Source organism: Salvelinus namaycush, unplaced genomic scaffold (genome assembly GCF_016432855.1).
Source record: "Salvelinus namaycush isolate Seneca unplaced genomic scaffold, SaNama_1.0 Scaffold444, whole genome shotgun sequence".
Lineage (NCBI taxonomy): Eukaryota > Metazoa > Chordata > Actinopteri > Salmoniformes > Salmonidae > Salvelinus > Salvelinus namaycush.
The window spans coordinates 160228-176024 of NW_024061136.1; the positions used below are offsets into that span (position 1 = coordinate 160228).

Here is a 15797-nt window from a genome sequence, read left to right on the forward strand (position 1 = left end):
CCTCCAGGAACACTTAGCAGGACATAAAACCAGGTTAAATAACCCTCCAGGAACACTTAGCAGTACAGGAGTAAGCGGTTTAAACCCAGGTTAAATAACCCTCCAGGAACACTTAGCAGTACATAAAACCAGGTTAAATAACCCTCCAGGAACACTTAGCAGTAGAGGAGTAAGCGGTTTAAACCCAGGTTAAATAACCCTCCAGGAACACTTAGCAGTACATAAAACCAGGTTAAATAACCCCCCAGGAACACTTAGCAGTACATAAAACCAGGTTAAATAACCCTCCAGGAACACTTAGCAGTACAGGAGTAAGCGGTTTAAACCCAGGTTAAATAACCCTCCAGGAACACTTAGCAGTACATAAAACCAGGTTAAATAACCCTCCAGGAACACTTAGCAGTACATAAAACCAGGTTAAATAACCCCCCAGGAACACTTAGCAGTACATAAAACCAGGTTAAATAACCCCCCAGGAACACTTAGCAGTACATAAAACCAGGTTAAATAACCCTCTAGGAACACTTAGCAGTACATAAAACCAGGTTAAATAACCCCCCAGGAACACTTAGCAGTACATAAAACCAGGTTAAATAACCCTCCAGGAACACTTAGCAGTACATAAAACCAGGTTAAATAACCCTCCAGGAACACTTAGCAGTACATAAAACCAGGTTAAATAACCCTTCAGGAACACTTAGCAGTACATAAAACCAGGTTAAATAACCCCCCAGGAACACTTAGCAGTACATAAAACCAGGTTAAAACCAGGTTAAATAACCCTCTAGCAACAACCAATAGACATCCTTTATTACAGCCATCTACAAGCGCTCAATACCTAAAGACTATTATGGCAGTATATGTGTTGTCTCTCTCCCCATCTCTTTTACAAGCCTCAACGCAAATGGGTTTTATTTTTAATATTCGCTTTTATTTTTTTTAACGTGTTTATAGGGAGAAGAACTTAAACCTACTACGAACGTTATACTGTTGTATTGGGAGAATAATAACAAAGGCATTAAGCATTCTGTAGATAAACAACCCTGATATATAGTCTATAGCATTAACTCTTGTCCAAGTGAATACTATAATATGTATTTTCAAAGCGTCATCATAAGTCAGGGAGGCTGGGGTACTCAGAGGGTAGGCACATCATTATCATAGGGCTTTTCTGGAGGGCAGGTTAGCCTAAGTACAGCTCACCACAACACATGACTGACACTAACGAAGCTGCCATCATCCTGAGGAAGGCAAAAGCTACTCTCAGGTCAAAACAGACACTGGTTTGTTACTCAATTAAAATGTGAATGACCATAGACGGGGTTTGGTTGTTTAGCAACAATACGTAACTAAGTAACTAAGGGGCAAAGTTGGCTTAGATTGTTGACGTGTAAACTATATTTTGTCTCCAAATGTTTATAGAAAACATTTGCACAATGAGCACTTGTCTAGCTAGATAAGTTTTGCCATATTAGAGTTGACATGAAATCAGTCAAAACACCTAAAAAAAAGACATGGTATCAAGAAAGATAGAGTTCTTAAATGCATCCAATAACCAGCCTTCAGCCTCCAATCAGCACAGCCCAATTCCTCTCCACCAATAAGAGATCAGACAGTCCTAAAGCTCAATTCCTCTCCACCAATAAGAGATCAGACAGTCCTAAAGCTCAATTCCTCTCCACCAATAAGAGATCAGATATTAGTCCTATAGATGGCTGGTTTCTCTCCACCAATAAGAGATCAGATATTAGTCCTATAGATGGCTGGTTCCTCTCCACCAATAAGATATCAGATATTAGTCCTATAGATGGCTGGTTTCTCTCCACCAATAAGAGATCAGATAATAGTCCTATAGATGGCTGGTTTATCTCCACCAATAAGAGATCAGATATTAGTCCTATAGATGGCTGGTTTCTCTCCACCAATAAGAGATCAGATATTAGTCCTATAGATGGCTGGTTCCTCTCCACCAATAAGAGATCAGATATTAGTCCTATAGATGGCTGGTTTCTCTCCACCAATAAGAGATCAGATAATAGTCCTATCCCGCACCACCCACACCACCCACACGCTCCCGCACCACCCACATGCTCCCGCACCACCCACACCCTCCCCCACCACCCACACTCTCCCTCACCACCCACACCCTCCCTCACCACCCACACTCTCCCTCACCACCCACACGCTCCCTTCACCACCCACACTCTCCTTCACCACCCACACGCCCCTTCACCACCCACACGCCCCTTCACCACCCACACGCTCTCTCACCACCCACTCTCCCTCACCACCCATACGCTCCCTCACCTCCCTCACCACCCACACGCTCCCTCACCACCCACACTCTCCCTTCACCACCCACACGCTCCCTTCACCACCCACACGCTCCCTCACCACCCACACTCTCCCTCACCACCCACTCTCCCCCACCACCCACACGCTCCCTCACCACCCACACGCTCCCTCACCACCCACACGCTCCCCCCACCACCCACCCTCACCACCCACACGCTCCCTCACCACCCACACGCTCCCTCACCACCCACACGCTCCCTCACCACCCACACGCTCCCTCACCACCCACACTCTCCTTCACCACCCACACGCTCCCTCACCACCCACACGCTCCCTCACCACCCACTCTCCCTCACCACCCATACGCTCCCTCCGCTCCCTCACCACCCACACGCTCCCCCATCACCCACACTCTCCCTCACCACCCATACTCTCCCTCACCACCCACACGCTCCCTCACCACCCACACGCTCCCTCACCACCCACACGCTCCCTCACCACCCACACGCTCCCCCACCACCCACACGCTCCCTCACCACCCACACGCTCCCCCACCACCCACACGCTCCCCCACCACCCACACGCTCCCCCACCACCCACACTCTCCCCCACCACCCACACGCTCCCTCACCACACCTTGCTTGCTGTACAATATGCATGAAGCTGCTGGCATCGACAGCCGTTGTGACATGAATTATGAACGCTGCCTAGGTAGTAGTCACAACCAGCACTACACTTCCCCCACAACCAACCAACCCCGAACGACACACTTACAACCAACCAACCCCGAACGACACAGAGATCAACCAACCAACCAACCAACCAACCAACCAACCAACCCCGAACGACACAGAGATCAACCAACCAACCCCGAACGACACAGAGATCAACCAACCAACCCCGAACGACACACTTACAACCAACCAACCCCGAACGACACACTTACAACCAACCAACCCCGAACGACACACTTACAACCAACCAACCCCGAACGACACACTTACAACCAACCAACCCCGAACGACACACTTACAACCAACCAACCCCGAACGACACACTTACAACCAACCAACCCCGAACGACACACTTACAACCAACCAACCCCGAACGACACACTTACAACCAACCAACCCCGAACGACACACTTACAACCAACCAACCCCGAACGACACAGAGATCAAACTGAATGCTGAATGATTCAGAGGAAAACTATCAGGTTGAACCCACATATAGACATTGACCTTTGAATTAAACCTTGTCTTTTTGAATTAAACCAAATGTTATTTGTCACATGCACCGAATACAACAGGTGTTGGTAGACCTTATGCTTACCTACAAGCCCTTAACCAACAATGCAGATTTAAGAAAAATAAGAGTTAAGAAAATATTTACTAAATAAAGTTACAAAAATAAAAGTAACAATAAAATAACAATAACGAGGCTATATACAGGGGGTACCGGTACCGAGTCAATGTGGAGGCTATATACAGGGGGTACCGGTACAGAGTCAATGTGGAGGCTATATACAGAGGGTACCGGTACCGAGTCAATGTGGAGGCTATATACAGAGGGTACCGGTACCGAGTCAATGTGGAGGCTATATACAGGGGGTACCGGTACAGAGTCAATGTGGAGGCTATATACAGGGGGTACCGGTACAGAGTCAATGTGGAGGCTATATACAGGGGGTACCGGTACCGAGTCAATGTGGAGGCTATATACAGAGGGTACCGGTACAGAGTCAATGTGGAGACTATATACAGGGGGTACCGGAGGGGGCTCAACGTAAATAGTTTTGGTGGCCATTTGATTAACTGTTCAGGAGTCTTATGACTTGGGGGGTAGAAGCTGTTAAAACCTGTTTGGATATAGGGGGCAGTATTTTCACATCCGGATGAAAAGCGTGCCCAAAGTAAACTGCCTGCTACTCAGGCCCAGAAGCTAGAATATGCATATAATTGGTAGTATTGGATAGAAAACACTCTAAAGTTTCTAAAACTGTTAAAACAATGTCTGTGAGTATAACAGAACTTATTTGGCAGGCGAAACCCAGAGGACAAACCATCCAGGATTTTTTTTTTTTTTTGAGTTCACTGTTTTCAATTAGTTTTCTATGGGAACCTAGATTTCTGTGGGACTTGGTTGCAGGTCCTATTGCTTCCACTAGATGTCAACATTCTTTAGAAATTGGTTGATGTTTTTTCTTTAGAGAAATTAAGAAGTAGGGCTATTCAGAGCGAGGGTCCAGCCTAGTGTACTCCTTTGTTTGGGGCGCGTGACCTGAAGCTCGCTCCACTTTCATTTGATCAGCTATTGAACACGGTATAGTCCGTCTTAAATTTTTATCGCCTAAAGATGGAGGATTAGGAAAGTTGTTTGAAATGTTTGGACCAAGATTACAGATAACTTATTAGATAAATGGTAGTCATGTTGGGTGAGTTGGAACCGGTGTTTTTCTGAATCAAACACGCCAAATAAATGGACATTTTGGAGATATATGGAGATATGGAGAATTCTTTGAACAAAAGGACAATTTGTGATGTTTAATGGACATATTGGAGTGCCAACAGAAGAAGATCTTCAAAGGTAAGGCATGAATTATATCCTTATTTCTGAGTTTTGTGTCGCGCCTGGCGGGTTGAATTATGATTGTCATGTGTATGTTTGATGGGGTGCTGTCCTCAGATAATAGTATGGTGTGCTTTCGACGTAAAGCCGTTTTGAAATCTGACACGGTGGCTAGATTAACAAGAAGTTAAGCTTTAATTTGGTGTATTGCACTTGTGATTGTATGAAAGTTAAATATTTCAAATTATTATTTTTGAATTTCGCGCTCTGCAATTTCACTGGATGTTGTTGAAACGTTCCGCTAGCGAAACCCCCAGCCGTAACAGGTTTAAGAAGCCTTTTGGACCTCGACTTGGTGATCCGGTTCACATCATGTGCACCGCACAACAGAGACTCGCTGATGAACTCGCCGGCTCCCCACAGAGTCACTCGCCGGCTCCCCACAGAGTCACTCGCCGGCTCCCCACAGAGTCACTCGCCGGCTCCCCACAGAGTCACTCGCCGGCTCCCCACAGAGTCACTCGCCGGCTCCCCACAGACTCACTCGCCGGCTCCCCACAGACTCACTCGCCGGCTCCCCACAGACTCACTCGCCGGCTCCCCACAGACTCACTCGCCGGCTCCCCACAGACTCACCCGCCGGCTCCCCACAGACTCACCCGCCGGCTCCCCACAGACTCACCCGCCGGCTCCCCACAGACTCACCCGCCGGCTCCCCACAGACTCACCCGCCGGCTCCCCACAGACTCACCCGCCGGCTCCCCACAGACTCACCCGCCGGCTCCCCACAGACTCACCCGCCGGCTCCCCACAGACTCACCCGCCGGCTCCCCACAGACTCACCCGCCGGCTCCCCACAGACTCACCCGCCGGCTCCCCACAGACTCACTCGCCGGCTCCCCACAGACTCACTCGCCGGCTCCCCACAGACTCACTCGCCGGCTCCCCACAGACTCACTCGCCGGCTCCCCACAGACTCACTCGCCGGCTCCCCACAGACTCACCCGCCGGCTCCCCACAGACTCACCCGCCGGCTCCCCACAGACTCACCCGCCGGCTCCCCACAGACTCACCCGCCGGCTCCCCACAGACTCACCCGCCGGCTCCCCACAGACTCACCCGCCGGCTCCCCACAGACTCACCCGCCGGCTCCCCACAGACTCACCCGCCGGCTCCCTACAGAGTCACTCGCCGGCTCCCTACAGAGTCACTCGCCGGCTCCCTACAGAGTCACTCGCCGGCTCCCTACAGAGTCACTCGCCGGCTCCCTACAGAGTCACTCGCCGGCTCCCTACAGAGTCACTCGCCGGCTCCCTACAGACTCACTCGCCGGCTCCCTACAGACTCACTCGCCGGCTCCCTACAGACTCACTCGCCGGCTCCCTACAGACTCACTCGCCGGCTCCCTACAGACTCACTCGCCGGCTCCCTACAGACTCACTCCCCGGCTCCCTACAGACTCACTCGCCGGCTCCCTACAGACTCACTCCCCGGCTCCCTACAGACTCACCGGCTCTCCCTACAGACTCACCGGCTCTCCCTACAGACTCACCGGCTCTCCCTACAGACTCACCGGCTCTCCCTACAGACTCACCGGCTCTCCCTACAGACTCACCGGCTCTCCCTACAGACTCACCGGCTCTCCCTACAGACTCACCGGCTCTCCCTACAGACTCACCGGCTCCCTACAGACTCACCGGCTCCCTACAGACTCACCGGCTCCCTCTTTCTCCTGTTGTGTTATTTACAAACAAACACGTGACTGGATCAACTGTTCTGGTTAAACTACGGTGAGCTTTATAATGTAACATAAAGGTGACAGGTGAAATGAACAACGTAATCTGAATCATCTCCTAACGTTTTACACAAGTTGACTGCAGGTATTAATTAAAAAGTAGCTAAAAAATAAATATTAGAATGTATTAAACCATTCCTTGGCTTTTTCCAAATACTCCGGTACACAGTACATACATACGGTAACCTGCCCAAGCCTACTATAATTAGGCTACGTAGATAGTGTTGTAAAGCTGGCTGGCTGAGTGTGTATGTTGCGTCAGGCCTCCTGTGGCTCCAGCACTAGGCAGAACAGTCTTGTGTTGTTCCTCACCCCCCTGCCTGTAATTCCCTCCAGCAGCAGTACCAACAGCTATCCTATCCAGGTCAGCTGTGAGCCAATGAGGGATGAGCTGAGGATCCTAATTAAAACCACAGCCAATTAAACCAGGAAAGCAGGGAGGGGGAGCTGACTATAGAGGGGGGGGGGGGGGGGGGGGGGTTGACTATAGAGGGGGGGAGCTGACTATAGAGAGGGAGCTGACTATAGAGAGGGAGCTGACTATAGAGGGGGAGCTGACTATAGAGAGGGAGCTGACTATAGAGAGGGAGCTGACTATAGAGGGGGGGCTGACTATAGAGGGGGAGGGGGATCTGACTATAGAGGGGGAGGGGGAGCTGACTATAGAGGGGGAGGGGGGTTGACTATAGAGAGGGAGGGACTATAGCGGGGGAGCTGACTATAGAGGGGGAGGGGGGGTTGACTATAGAGGGGGAGGGACTATAGAGGGGGAGGGACTATAGAGGGGGAGGGACTATAGAGGGGGAGGGACTATAGAGGGGGAGGGGGGTTGACTATAGAGAGGGGGAGTTGACTATAGAGGGGGAGTTGACTATAGAGGGGGAGGGACTATAGAGGGGGAGGGACTATAGAGGGGGAGGGACTATAGAGGGGGAGGGACTATAGAGGGGGAGGGACTATAGAGGGGGAGGGGGGTTGACTATAGAGAGGGGGAGCTGACTATAGAGGGGGAGTTGACTATAGAGGGGGAGGGACTATAGAGGGGGAGGGACTATAGAGGGGGAGGGACTATAGAGGGGGAGGGACTATAGAGGGGGAGGGACTATAGAGGGGGAGGGACTATAGAGGGGGAGGGACTATAGAGGGAGAGCTGACTATAGAGGGGGGGCTGACCATAGAGAGGGGGATTTGGGTCGGGCCTTGCAAAACGGTGCCTATCCAGTGTGGCACGAAGAGGGAGAGGCAGGGGTCGGAAGACAGAGAGGAGGGGGTCTGAAAGGGAATGAGGTTTGAAGAGAGGGAGGTGGGGTCTGAAGTAGAGGTCGACCGATTAATCGTAATGGCCGATTTCAAGTTTTCATAACAATCGGAAATCTGCATTTCTGGACGCCGATTTGGCATATTTTTATTTTTATATATATATATATTTTTTTTTTTACACCTTTATTTAACTAGGCAAGTCAGTTAAAAACAAATTCTTATTTTCAATGACGGCCTAGGAACAGTGGTTTAACTACCTTGTTCAGGGGCAGAACGACAGATTTTTACCTTGTCAGCTCGGGGACTCAATCTTGCAACCTTCCGGTTACTAACCACCTGCTTTACATTGCACTCCACGAGGAGCCTGCGTGACAGATAAGTTGCTAGTTAGCATTAAACTTATCTTATAAAAAAACAATCAATCTTAACCACACATGGTTGATGATATTACTAGTTAATCTAGCGTGTCCTGCGTTGCATATAATCGATGCAGTGCGCATTCGTGAAAAAAGCACTTTTCGTTGCTCCAACGTGTACCTAACCATAAACATCAATGCCTTTCTTTATCTAACGGGATGCCACCCGTTAGATAAGATACGGAACGGTTTCGTATTTCACTGAAGAATAAACGTTTTGTTTTCGAAATGATAGTTTCCGGATTTGACCATATTAATGACCAAAGGCTCGTATTTCTGTGTGTTATTTTGTTATAACTAAGTCTATGATTTGATAGAGCAGTCTGACTGAGCGGTGGTAGGCAGCAGCAGGCTCGTAAGCATTCATTCAAACAGCACTTTCCTCTGTTTGCCAGCAGCACTTCGCAATGCTTCAAGCATTGCGCTGTTTATGACTTCAAGCCTATCAACTCCCGAGATTAGGCTGGTGTAACTGATGTGAAATGGCTAGCTAGTTAGCGGGGTGCGCGCTAATAGCGTTTCAATCGGTGACGTCACTCGCTCTGAGACCTTGAAGCAGTTGTTCCCCATGCTCTGCAAGGGCCGCGGCTTTTGTGGAGCGATGGGTAACGATGCTTCGAGGGTGGCTGTTGTCGATGTGTTCCTGGTTCGAGCCCAGGTAGGGGCGAGGAGAGGGACGGAAGCTATACTGTTACACTGGCAATACTAAAGTGCCTATAAGAACATCCAATAGTCAAAGGTATATGAAATACAAAGGGTATAGAGAGAAATAGTCCTATAATTCCTATAATAACTACAACCTAAAACTTCTTACCTGGGAATATTGAGGACTCATGTTAAAAGGAACCACCAGCTTTCATATGTTCTCATGTTCTGAGCAAGGAACTTAAACCTTAGCTTTCTTACATGGCACATATTGCACTTTTACTTTCTTCTCCAACACTTTGTTTTTGCATTATTTAAACCAAATTGAACATGTTTCATTATTTTTTTAACTAAATTGATGTTATTGATGTATTATATTAAGTTAAAATAAGTGTTCATTCAGTATTATTGTCATCCTTTTTTTTTCTTATTATACATAAACGGCCGATTAATCGTTATCGGCTTTTTTTGGTCCTCCAATAATCGGTATCGGCGTTGAAAAATCTTAATCGGTCGACCTCTAGTCTGAAGAGGGGGGGGGGGGGGGGGGGGTTGAAGAGAGGGAGGTGGGGTTTGAAGAGTGGGGGTGGGTTTGAAGAGAGGGAGGGGGGGTCTGAAGAGAGGGGGGGGTTTGAAGAGAAGGGGGGTCTGAAAAGGAATGGGGTGTGAAGAGAGGGAGGTGGGGGAGTCTGAAGAGAGGGGGGGGCGGGGGTCTGAAGCGCTCGCTAGCCATACGACTCGCCACTCATTTATAAATCACAGAAGGAATACCTCAGAGGCTAGCTACACGTCTCTCATCTATACCCACACACAAAAAGGTACTGCCACACACAAAAAGGTCCTGAGGATAGCTCAGTTTATAACACACACAACCCGACAGCAGAGAGACTGCTAACAGCTACTGCAACAGACAGCCCTGTCTTACGCTTCCGTCCCCTGCACTGCAGCTTATACCTCAGGTTAACTACAGTACTGATACAGTTTATACCTCAGGTTAACTACAGTACTGATACAGTTTATACCTCAGGTTAACTACAGTACTAATACAGCTTATACCTCAGGTTAACTACAGTACTGATACAGTTTATACCTCAGGTTAACTACAGTACTGATACAGTTTATACCTCAGGTTAACTACAGTACTGATACAGTTTATACCTCAGGTTAACTACAGTACTGATGCAGCTTATACCTCAGGTTAACTACAGTACTGATGCAGCTTATACCTCAGGTTAACTACAGTACTGATACAGTATATACCTCAGGTTAACTACAGTACTGATGCAGCTTATACCTCAGGTTAACTACAGTACTGATACAGTATATACCTCAGGTTAACTACAGTACTGATGCAGCTTATACCTCAGGTTAACTACAGTACTGATACAGTATATACCTCAGGTTAACTACAGTACTGATACAGTTTATACCTCAGGTTAACTACAGTACTGATACAGTTTATACCTCAGGTTAACTACAGTACTGATACAGTTTATACCTCAGGTTAACTACAGTACTGATACAGTTTATACCTCAGGTTAACTACAGTATACGTCCCCTGCACTGCATCATATACCTCAGGTTAACTACAGTACTGATACAGTTTATACCTCAGGTTAACTACAGTACTGATACAGTTTATACCTCAGGTTAACTACAGTACTGATACAGTTTATACCTCAGGTTAACTACAGTACTGATACAGTTTATACCTCAGGTTAACTACAGTACTGATACAGTTTATACCTCAGGTTAACTACAGTACTGATACAGTTTATACCTCAGGTTAACTACAGTACTGATACAGTTTATACCTCAGGTTAACTACAGTACTGATACAGTTTATACCTCAGGTTAACTACAGTATACGTCCCCTGCACTGCATCATATACCTCAGGTTAACTACAGTACTGATACAGTTTATACCTCAGGTTAACTACAGTACTGATACAGTTTATACCTCAGGTTAACTACAGTACTGATACAGTTTATACCTCAGGTTAACTACAGTACTGATACAGTTTATACCTCAGGTTAACTACAGTACTGATACAGTTTATACCTCAGGTTAACTACAGTACTGATACAGTTTATACCTCAGGTTAACTACAGTACTGATACAGTTTATACCTCAGGTTAACTACAGTATACGTCCCCTGCACTGCATCATATACCTCAGGTTAACTACAGTACTGATACAGTTTATACCTCAGGTTAACTACAGTACTGATACAGTTTATACCTCAGGTTAACTACAGTACTGATACAGTTTATACCTCAGGTTAACTACAGTACTGATACAGTTTATACCTCAGGTTAACTACAGTACTGATACAGTTTATACCTCAGGTTAACTACAGTACTGATACAGTTTATACCTCAGGTTAACTACAGTACTGATACAGTTTATACCTCAGGTTAACTACAGTACTGATACAGTTTATACCTCAGGTTAACTACAGTACTGATACAGTTTATACCTCAGGTTAACTACAGTACTGATACAGTTTATACCTCAGGTTAACTACAGTACTGATACAGTTTATACCTCAGGTTAACTACAGTACTGATACAGTTTATACCTCAGGTTAACTACAGTACTGATACAGTTTATACCTCAGGTTAACTACAGTACTGATACAGTTTATACCTCAGGTTAACTACAGTACTGATACAGTTTATACCTCAGGTTAACTACAGTACTGATACAGTTTATACCTCAGGTTAACTACAGTACTGATACAGTTTATACCTCAGGTTAACTACAGTACTAATACAGTTTATACCTCAGGTTAACTACAGTACTAATACAGTTTATACCTCAGGTTAACTACAGTACTGATACAGTTTATACCTCAGGTTAACTACAGTACTGATACAGTTTATACCTCAGGTTAACTACAGTACTGATACAGTTTATACCTCAGGTTAACTACAGTACTGATACAGTTTATACCTCAGGTTAACTACAGTACTGATACAGTTGATACCTCAGGTTAACTACAGTACTGATACAGTTGATACCTCAGGTTAACTACAGTACTGATACAGTTTATACCTCAGGTTAACTACAGTACTGATACAGTTTATACCTCAGGTTAACTACAGTACTGATACAGTTTATACCTCAGGTTAACTACAGTACTGATACAGTTTATACCTCAGGTTAACTACAGTACTGATACAGTTTATACCTCAGGTTAACTACAGTACTAATACAGTTTATACCTCAGGTTAACTACAGTACTAACACAGTTTATACCTCAGGTTAACTACAGTACTGATACAGTTTATACCTCAGGTTAACTAAAGTACTGATACAGTTTATACCTCAGGTTAACTACAGTACTGATACAGTTTATACCTCAGGTTAACTACAGTACTGATACAGTTTATACCTCAGGTTAACTACAGTACTGATACAGTTTATACCTCAGGTTAACTACAGTACTGATACAGTTTATACCTCAGGTTAACTACAGTACTGATACAGTTGATACCTCAGGTTAACTACAGTACTGATACAGTTGATACCTCAGGTTAACTACAGTACTGATACAGTTTATACCTCAGGTTAACTACAGTACTGATACAGTTTATACCTCAGGTTAACTACAGTACTGATACAGTTGATACCTCAGGTTAACTACAGTACTGATACAGTTGATACCTCAGGTTAACTACAGTACTGATACAGTTTATACCTCAGGTTAACTACAGTACTAATACAGTTTATACCTCAGGTTAACTACAGTACTGATACAGTTTATACCTCAGGTTAACTACAGTACTGATACAGTGACTAAAATAATCCATGACAAAAGGCAAAACTGCAGTAGGTGAAGACTTGAACTAACATGAATAAATCTGTAACTAATATTCCTCTTGTAATAATGTGTAATTCACTGTCCTGTGTCTGCTAATCAGCGTAACTGTTGCCAGGCAAGGCGAGCAGCGAGAACACGGGTAGTTTTAGACCAGACATTAGAAACGGGTAGTCAGTACAGTAGTCACGTTAATACAGGTTTGTCCCTGGTCTTAGTCAGTACAGTAGTCACGTTAATACAGGTTTGTCCCTGGTCTTAGTCAGTACAGTAGTCACGTTAATGCAGGTTTGTCCCTGGCCTTAGTCAGTACAGTAGTCCCGTTAATACAGGTTTGTCCCTGGCCTTAGTCAGTACAGTAGTCACGTTAATACAGGTTTGTCCCTGGCCTTAGTCAGTACAGTAGTCACGTTAATACAGGTTTGTCCCTGGTCTTAGTCAGTACAGTAGTCACGTTAATACAGGTTTGTCCCTGGCCTTAGTCAGTACAGTAGTCACGTTAATACAGGTTTGTCCCTGGCCTTAGTCAGTACAGTAGTCCCGTTAATACAGGTTTGTCCCTGGTCTTAGTCAGTACAGTAGTCACGTTAATACAGGTTTGTCCCTGGTCTTAGTCAGTACAGTAGTCACGTTAATACAGGTTTGTCCCTGGTCTTAGTCAGTACAGTAGTCACGTTAATGCAGGTTTGTCCCTGGTCTTAGTCAGTACAGTAGTCACGTTAATGCAGGTTTGTCCCTGGTCTTAGTCAGTACAGTAGTCACGTTAATACAGGTTTGTTCCTGGTCTTAGTCAGTACAGTAGTCACGTTAATACAGGTTTGTCCCTGGCCTTAGTCAGTACAGTAGTCCCGTTAATACAGGTTTGTCCCTGGTCTTAGTCAGTACAGTAGTCACGTTAATACAGGTTTGTCCCTGGCCTTAGTCAGTACAGTAGTCACGTTAATACAGGTTTGTCCCTGGCCTTAGTCAGTACAGTAGTCACGTTAATACAGGTTTGTCCCTGGTCTTAGTCAGTACAGTAGTCACGTTAATACAGGTTTGTCCCTGGTCTTAGTCAGTACAGTAGTCACGTTAATGCAGGTTTGTCCCTGGCCTTAGTCAGTACAGTAGTCACGTTAATACAGGTTTGTCCCTGGCCTTAGTCAGTACAGTAGTCCCGTTAATACAGGTTTGTCCCTGGCCTTAGTCAGTACAATAGTCACGTTAATACAGGTTTGTCCCTGGTCTTAGTCAGTACAGTAGTCACGTTAATACAGGTTTGTCCCTGGTCTTAGTCAGTACAGTAGTCCCGTTAATACAGGTTTGTCCCTGGCCTAGCAGATGTTTAATAAATGAAGTGTTTTTTAAAAAAAAGAAGAAGGTTTACACACGGTGAGGGGCAGATTGGGAAGCCCACGTACCCCGATGATGGCATTGAGCTCAGTCATGGTAACCTGTTTAGCTCGGTCTACTGCCTGGGCTACCTGCTGTTGGTGCTGTAGGGGAAGAGGGGAGAAACGCAGAGGGAACAGTTAGGACACTGCATTTATTTAGACAGCTGTAGGGTTGTAAAAACTCCCTGCTTTTCCCAGAAAATGTCATGCTTACTCCCATCCGATTACAGAAATCTTCCCAACTTGGAATTCTGGAAAACCTGGGAAAGTTGACAGAATTTTGCAACCCTACAGTTGTAAATAACAACAGCAACAGAGTTGACCAATCATGGGTCTCATCTTCCCCACACACAATAACACACTTTCACATTCACAGTAACACACTTTTACATTCACAGTAACACACTTTTACATTCACAGTAACACACTTTTACATTCCCAATACCACACTTTTACATTCACAGTAACACACTTTTACATTCCCAATACCACACTTTTACATTCACAGTAACACACTTTTACATTCCCAATACCACACTTTTACATTCCCAATACCACACTTTTACATACCCAATACCACACTTTTACATTCCCAATACCACACTTTTACATTCCCAATACCACACTTTTACATTCACAGTAACACACTTTTACATTCCCAATACCACACTTTTACATTCCCAATACCACACTTTTACATTCCCAATACCACACTTTTACATTCACAATACCACACTTTTACATTCACAATACCACACTTTTACATTCACAATAACACACTTTTACATTCACAATAACACACTTTTACATTCACAATAACACACTTTTACATTCCCAATACCACACTTTTACATTCACATTCTCGATGACAAAGATAGATTGTGTTTGAATAATTTAATAATAACAGACCATTTAAAAAAAACAGACAATTTTATTCACACAAGTGGATAAACTTGAATTAGGGACAAGTGCCGTACACAATTATTCAAAAGCATCTAACCTTGTTCAAAAAGTACGACAGTTACAGCTGGACTAAATATGCACCAGGACGAGCGCTACGTGGTAACCTCTAACTTCCAACACTCCACAGTGTGACACTAGAAACCATCAGGCCATTTTATAAACACTCACCTCTTGTGACAGGAAAGGCATAATTTGAGCTAGAATCGCGTTGAGCCGCTTGGCGATCTCCGTCTGAAAACCACAAAAAAGAGGACGACATTCCAATTTAGAACGCTGTAAAGTACATAGATAGTAGAATGACTTCACGCAACCCTGTCGGTTCGCTAATGTTTACAGCGATTATGGCCAATTACTGCTGCGGGCGGTAGTGCTTGACTCAACATCCTCTCTAAACTGCATGATATTGACATGAGAGATATTTAAAACATTACACACAGAAAGAGGGGGAGCGAGAGAGAGAGAGAGAGAGAGAGAGGGGTGGGAGAGAGAGGAGGGAGAGAGATGGTGAGAGATGGTGGAGAGAGAGAGACAGAGCGAGAGAGAGAGAGAGCGAGAGAGAGTCAGAGAGAGAGAGTCAGAGAGAGAGAGTCAGAGAGAGAGAGTCAGAGAGAGAGAGTCAGAGAGAGAGAGTCAGAGAGAGAGAGTCAGAGAGAGAGAG

The 15797-nt window shown here is 45.6% G+C and overlaps 1 protein-coding gene across 1 annotated transcript in view; it reads right to left on the minus strand.

The window, feature by feature from the left end:
- LOC120041338 (transducin-like enhancer protein 3-B) overlaps positions 1-15469 on the minus strand; it is a gene marked incomplete at its 5' end in the record, with an annotated part of 75200 nt that extends 59731 nt beyond the window's left edge. Inside the window, 2 exons of the mRNA XM_038986277.1 lie at positions 14204-14278; positions 15308-15469. Of these exons, the coding sequence (XP_038842205.1) occupies positions 14204-14278; positions 15308-15469 (237 nt within the window). The remainder of the gene's footprint in view (positions 1-14203; positions 14279-15307) is intronic.
- Between the last annotated feature and the right edge of the window lie 328 nt (positions 15470-15797).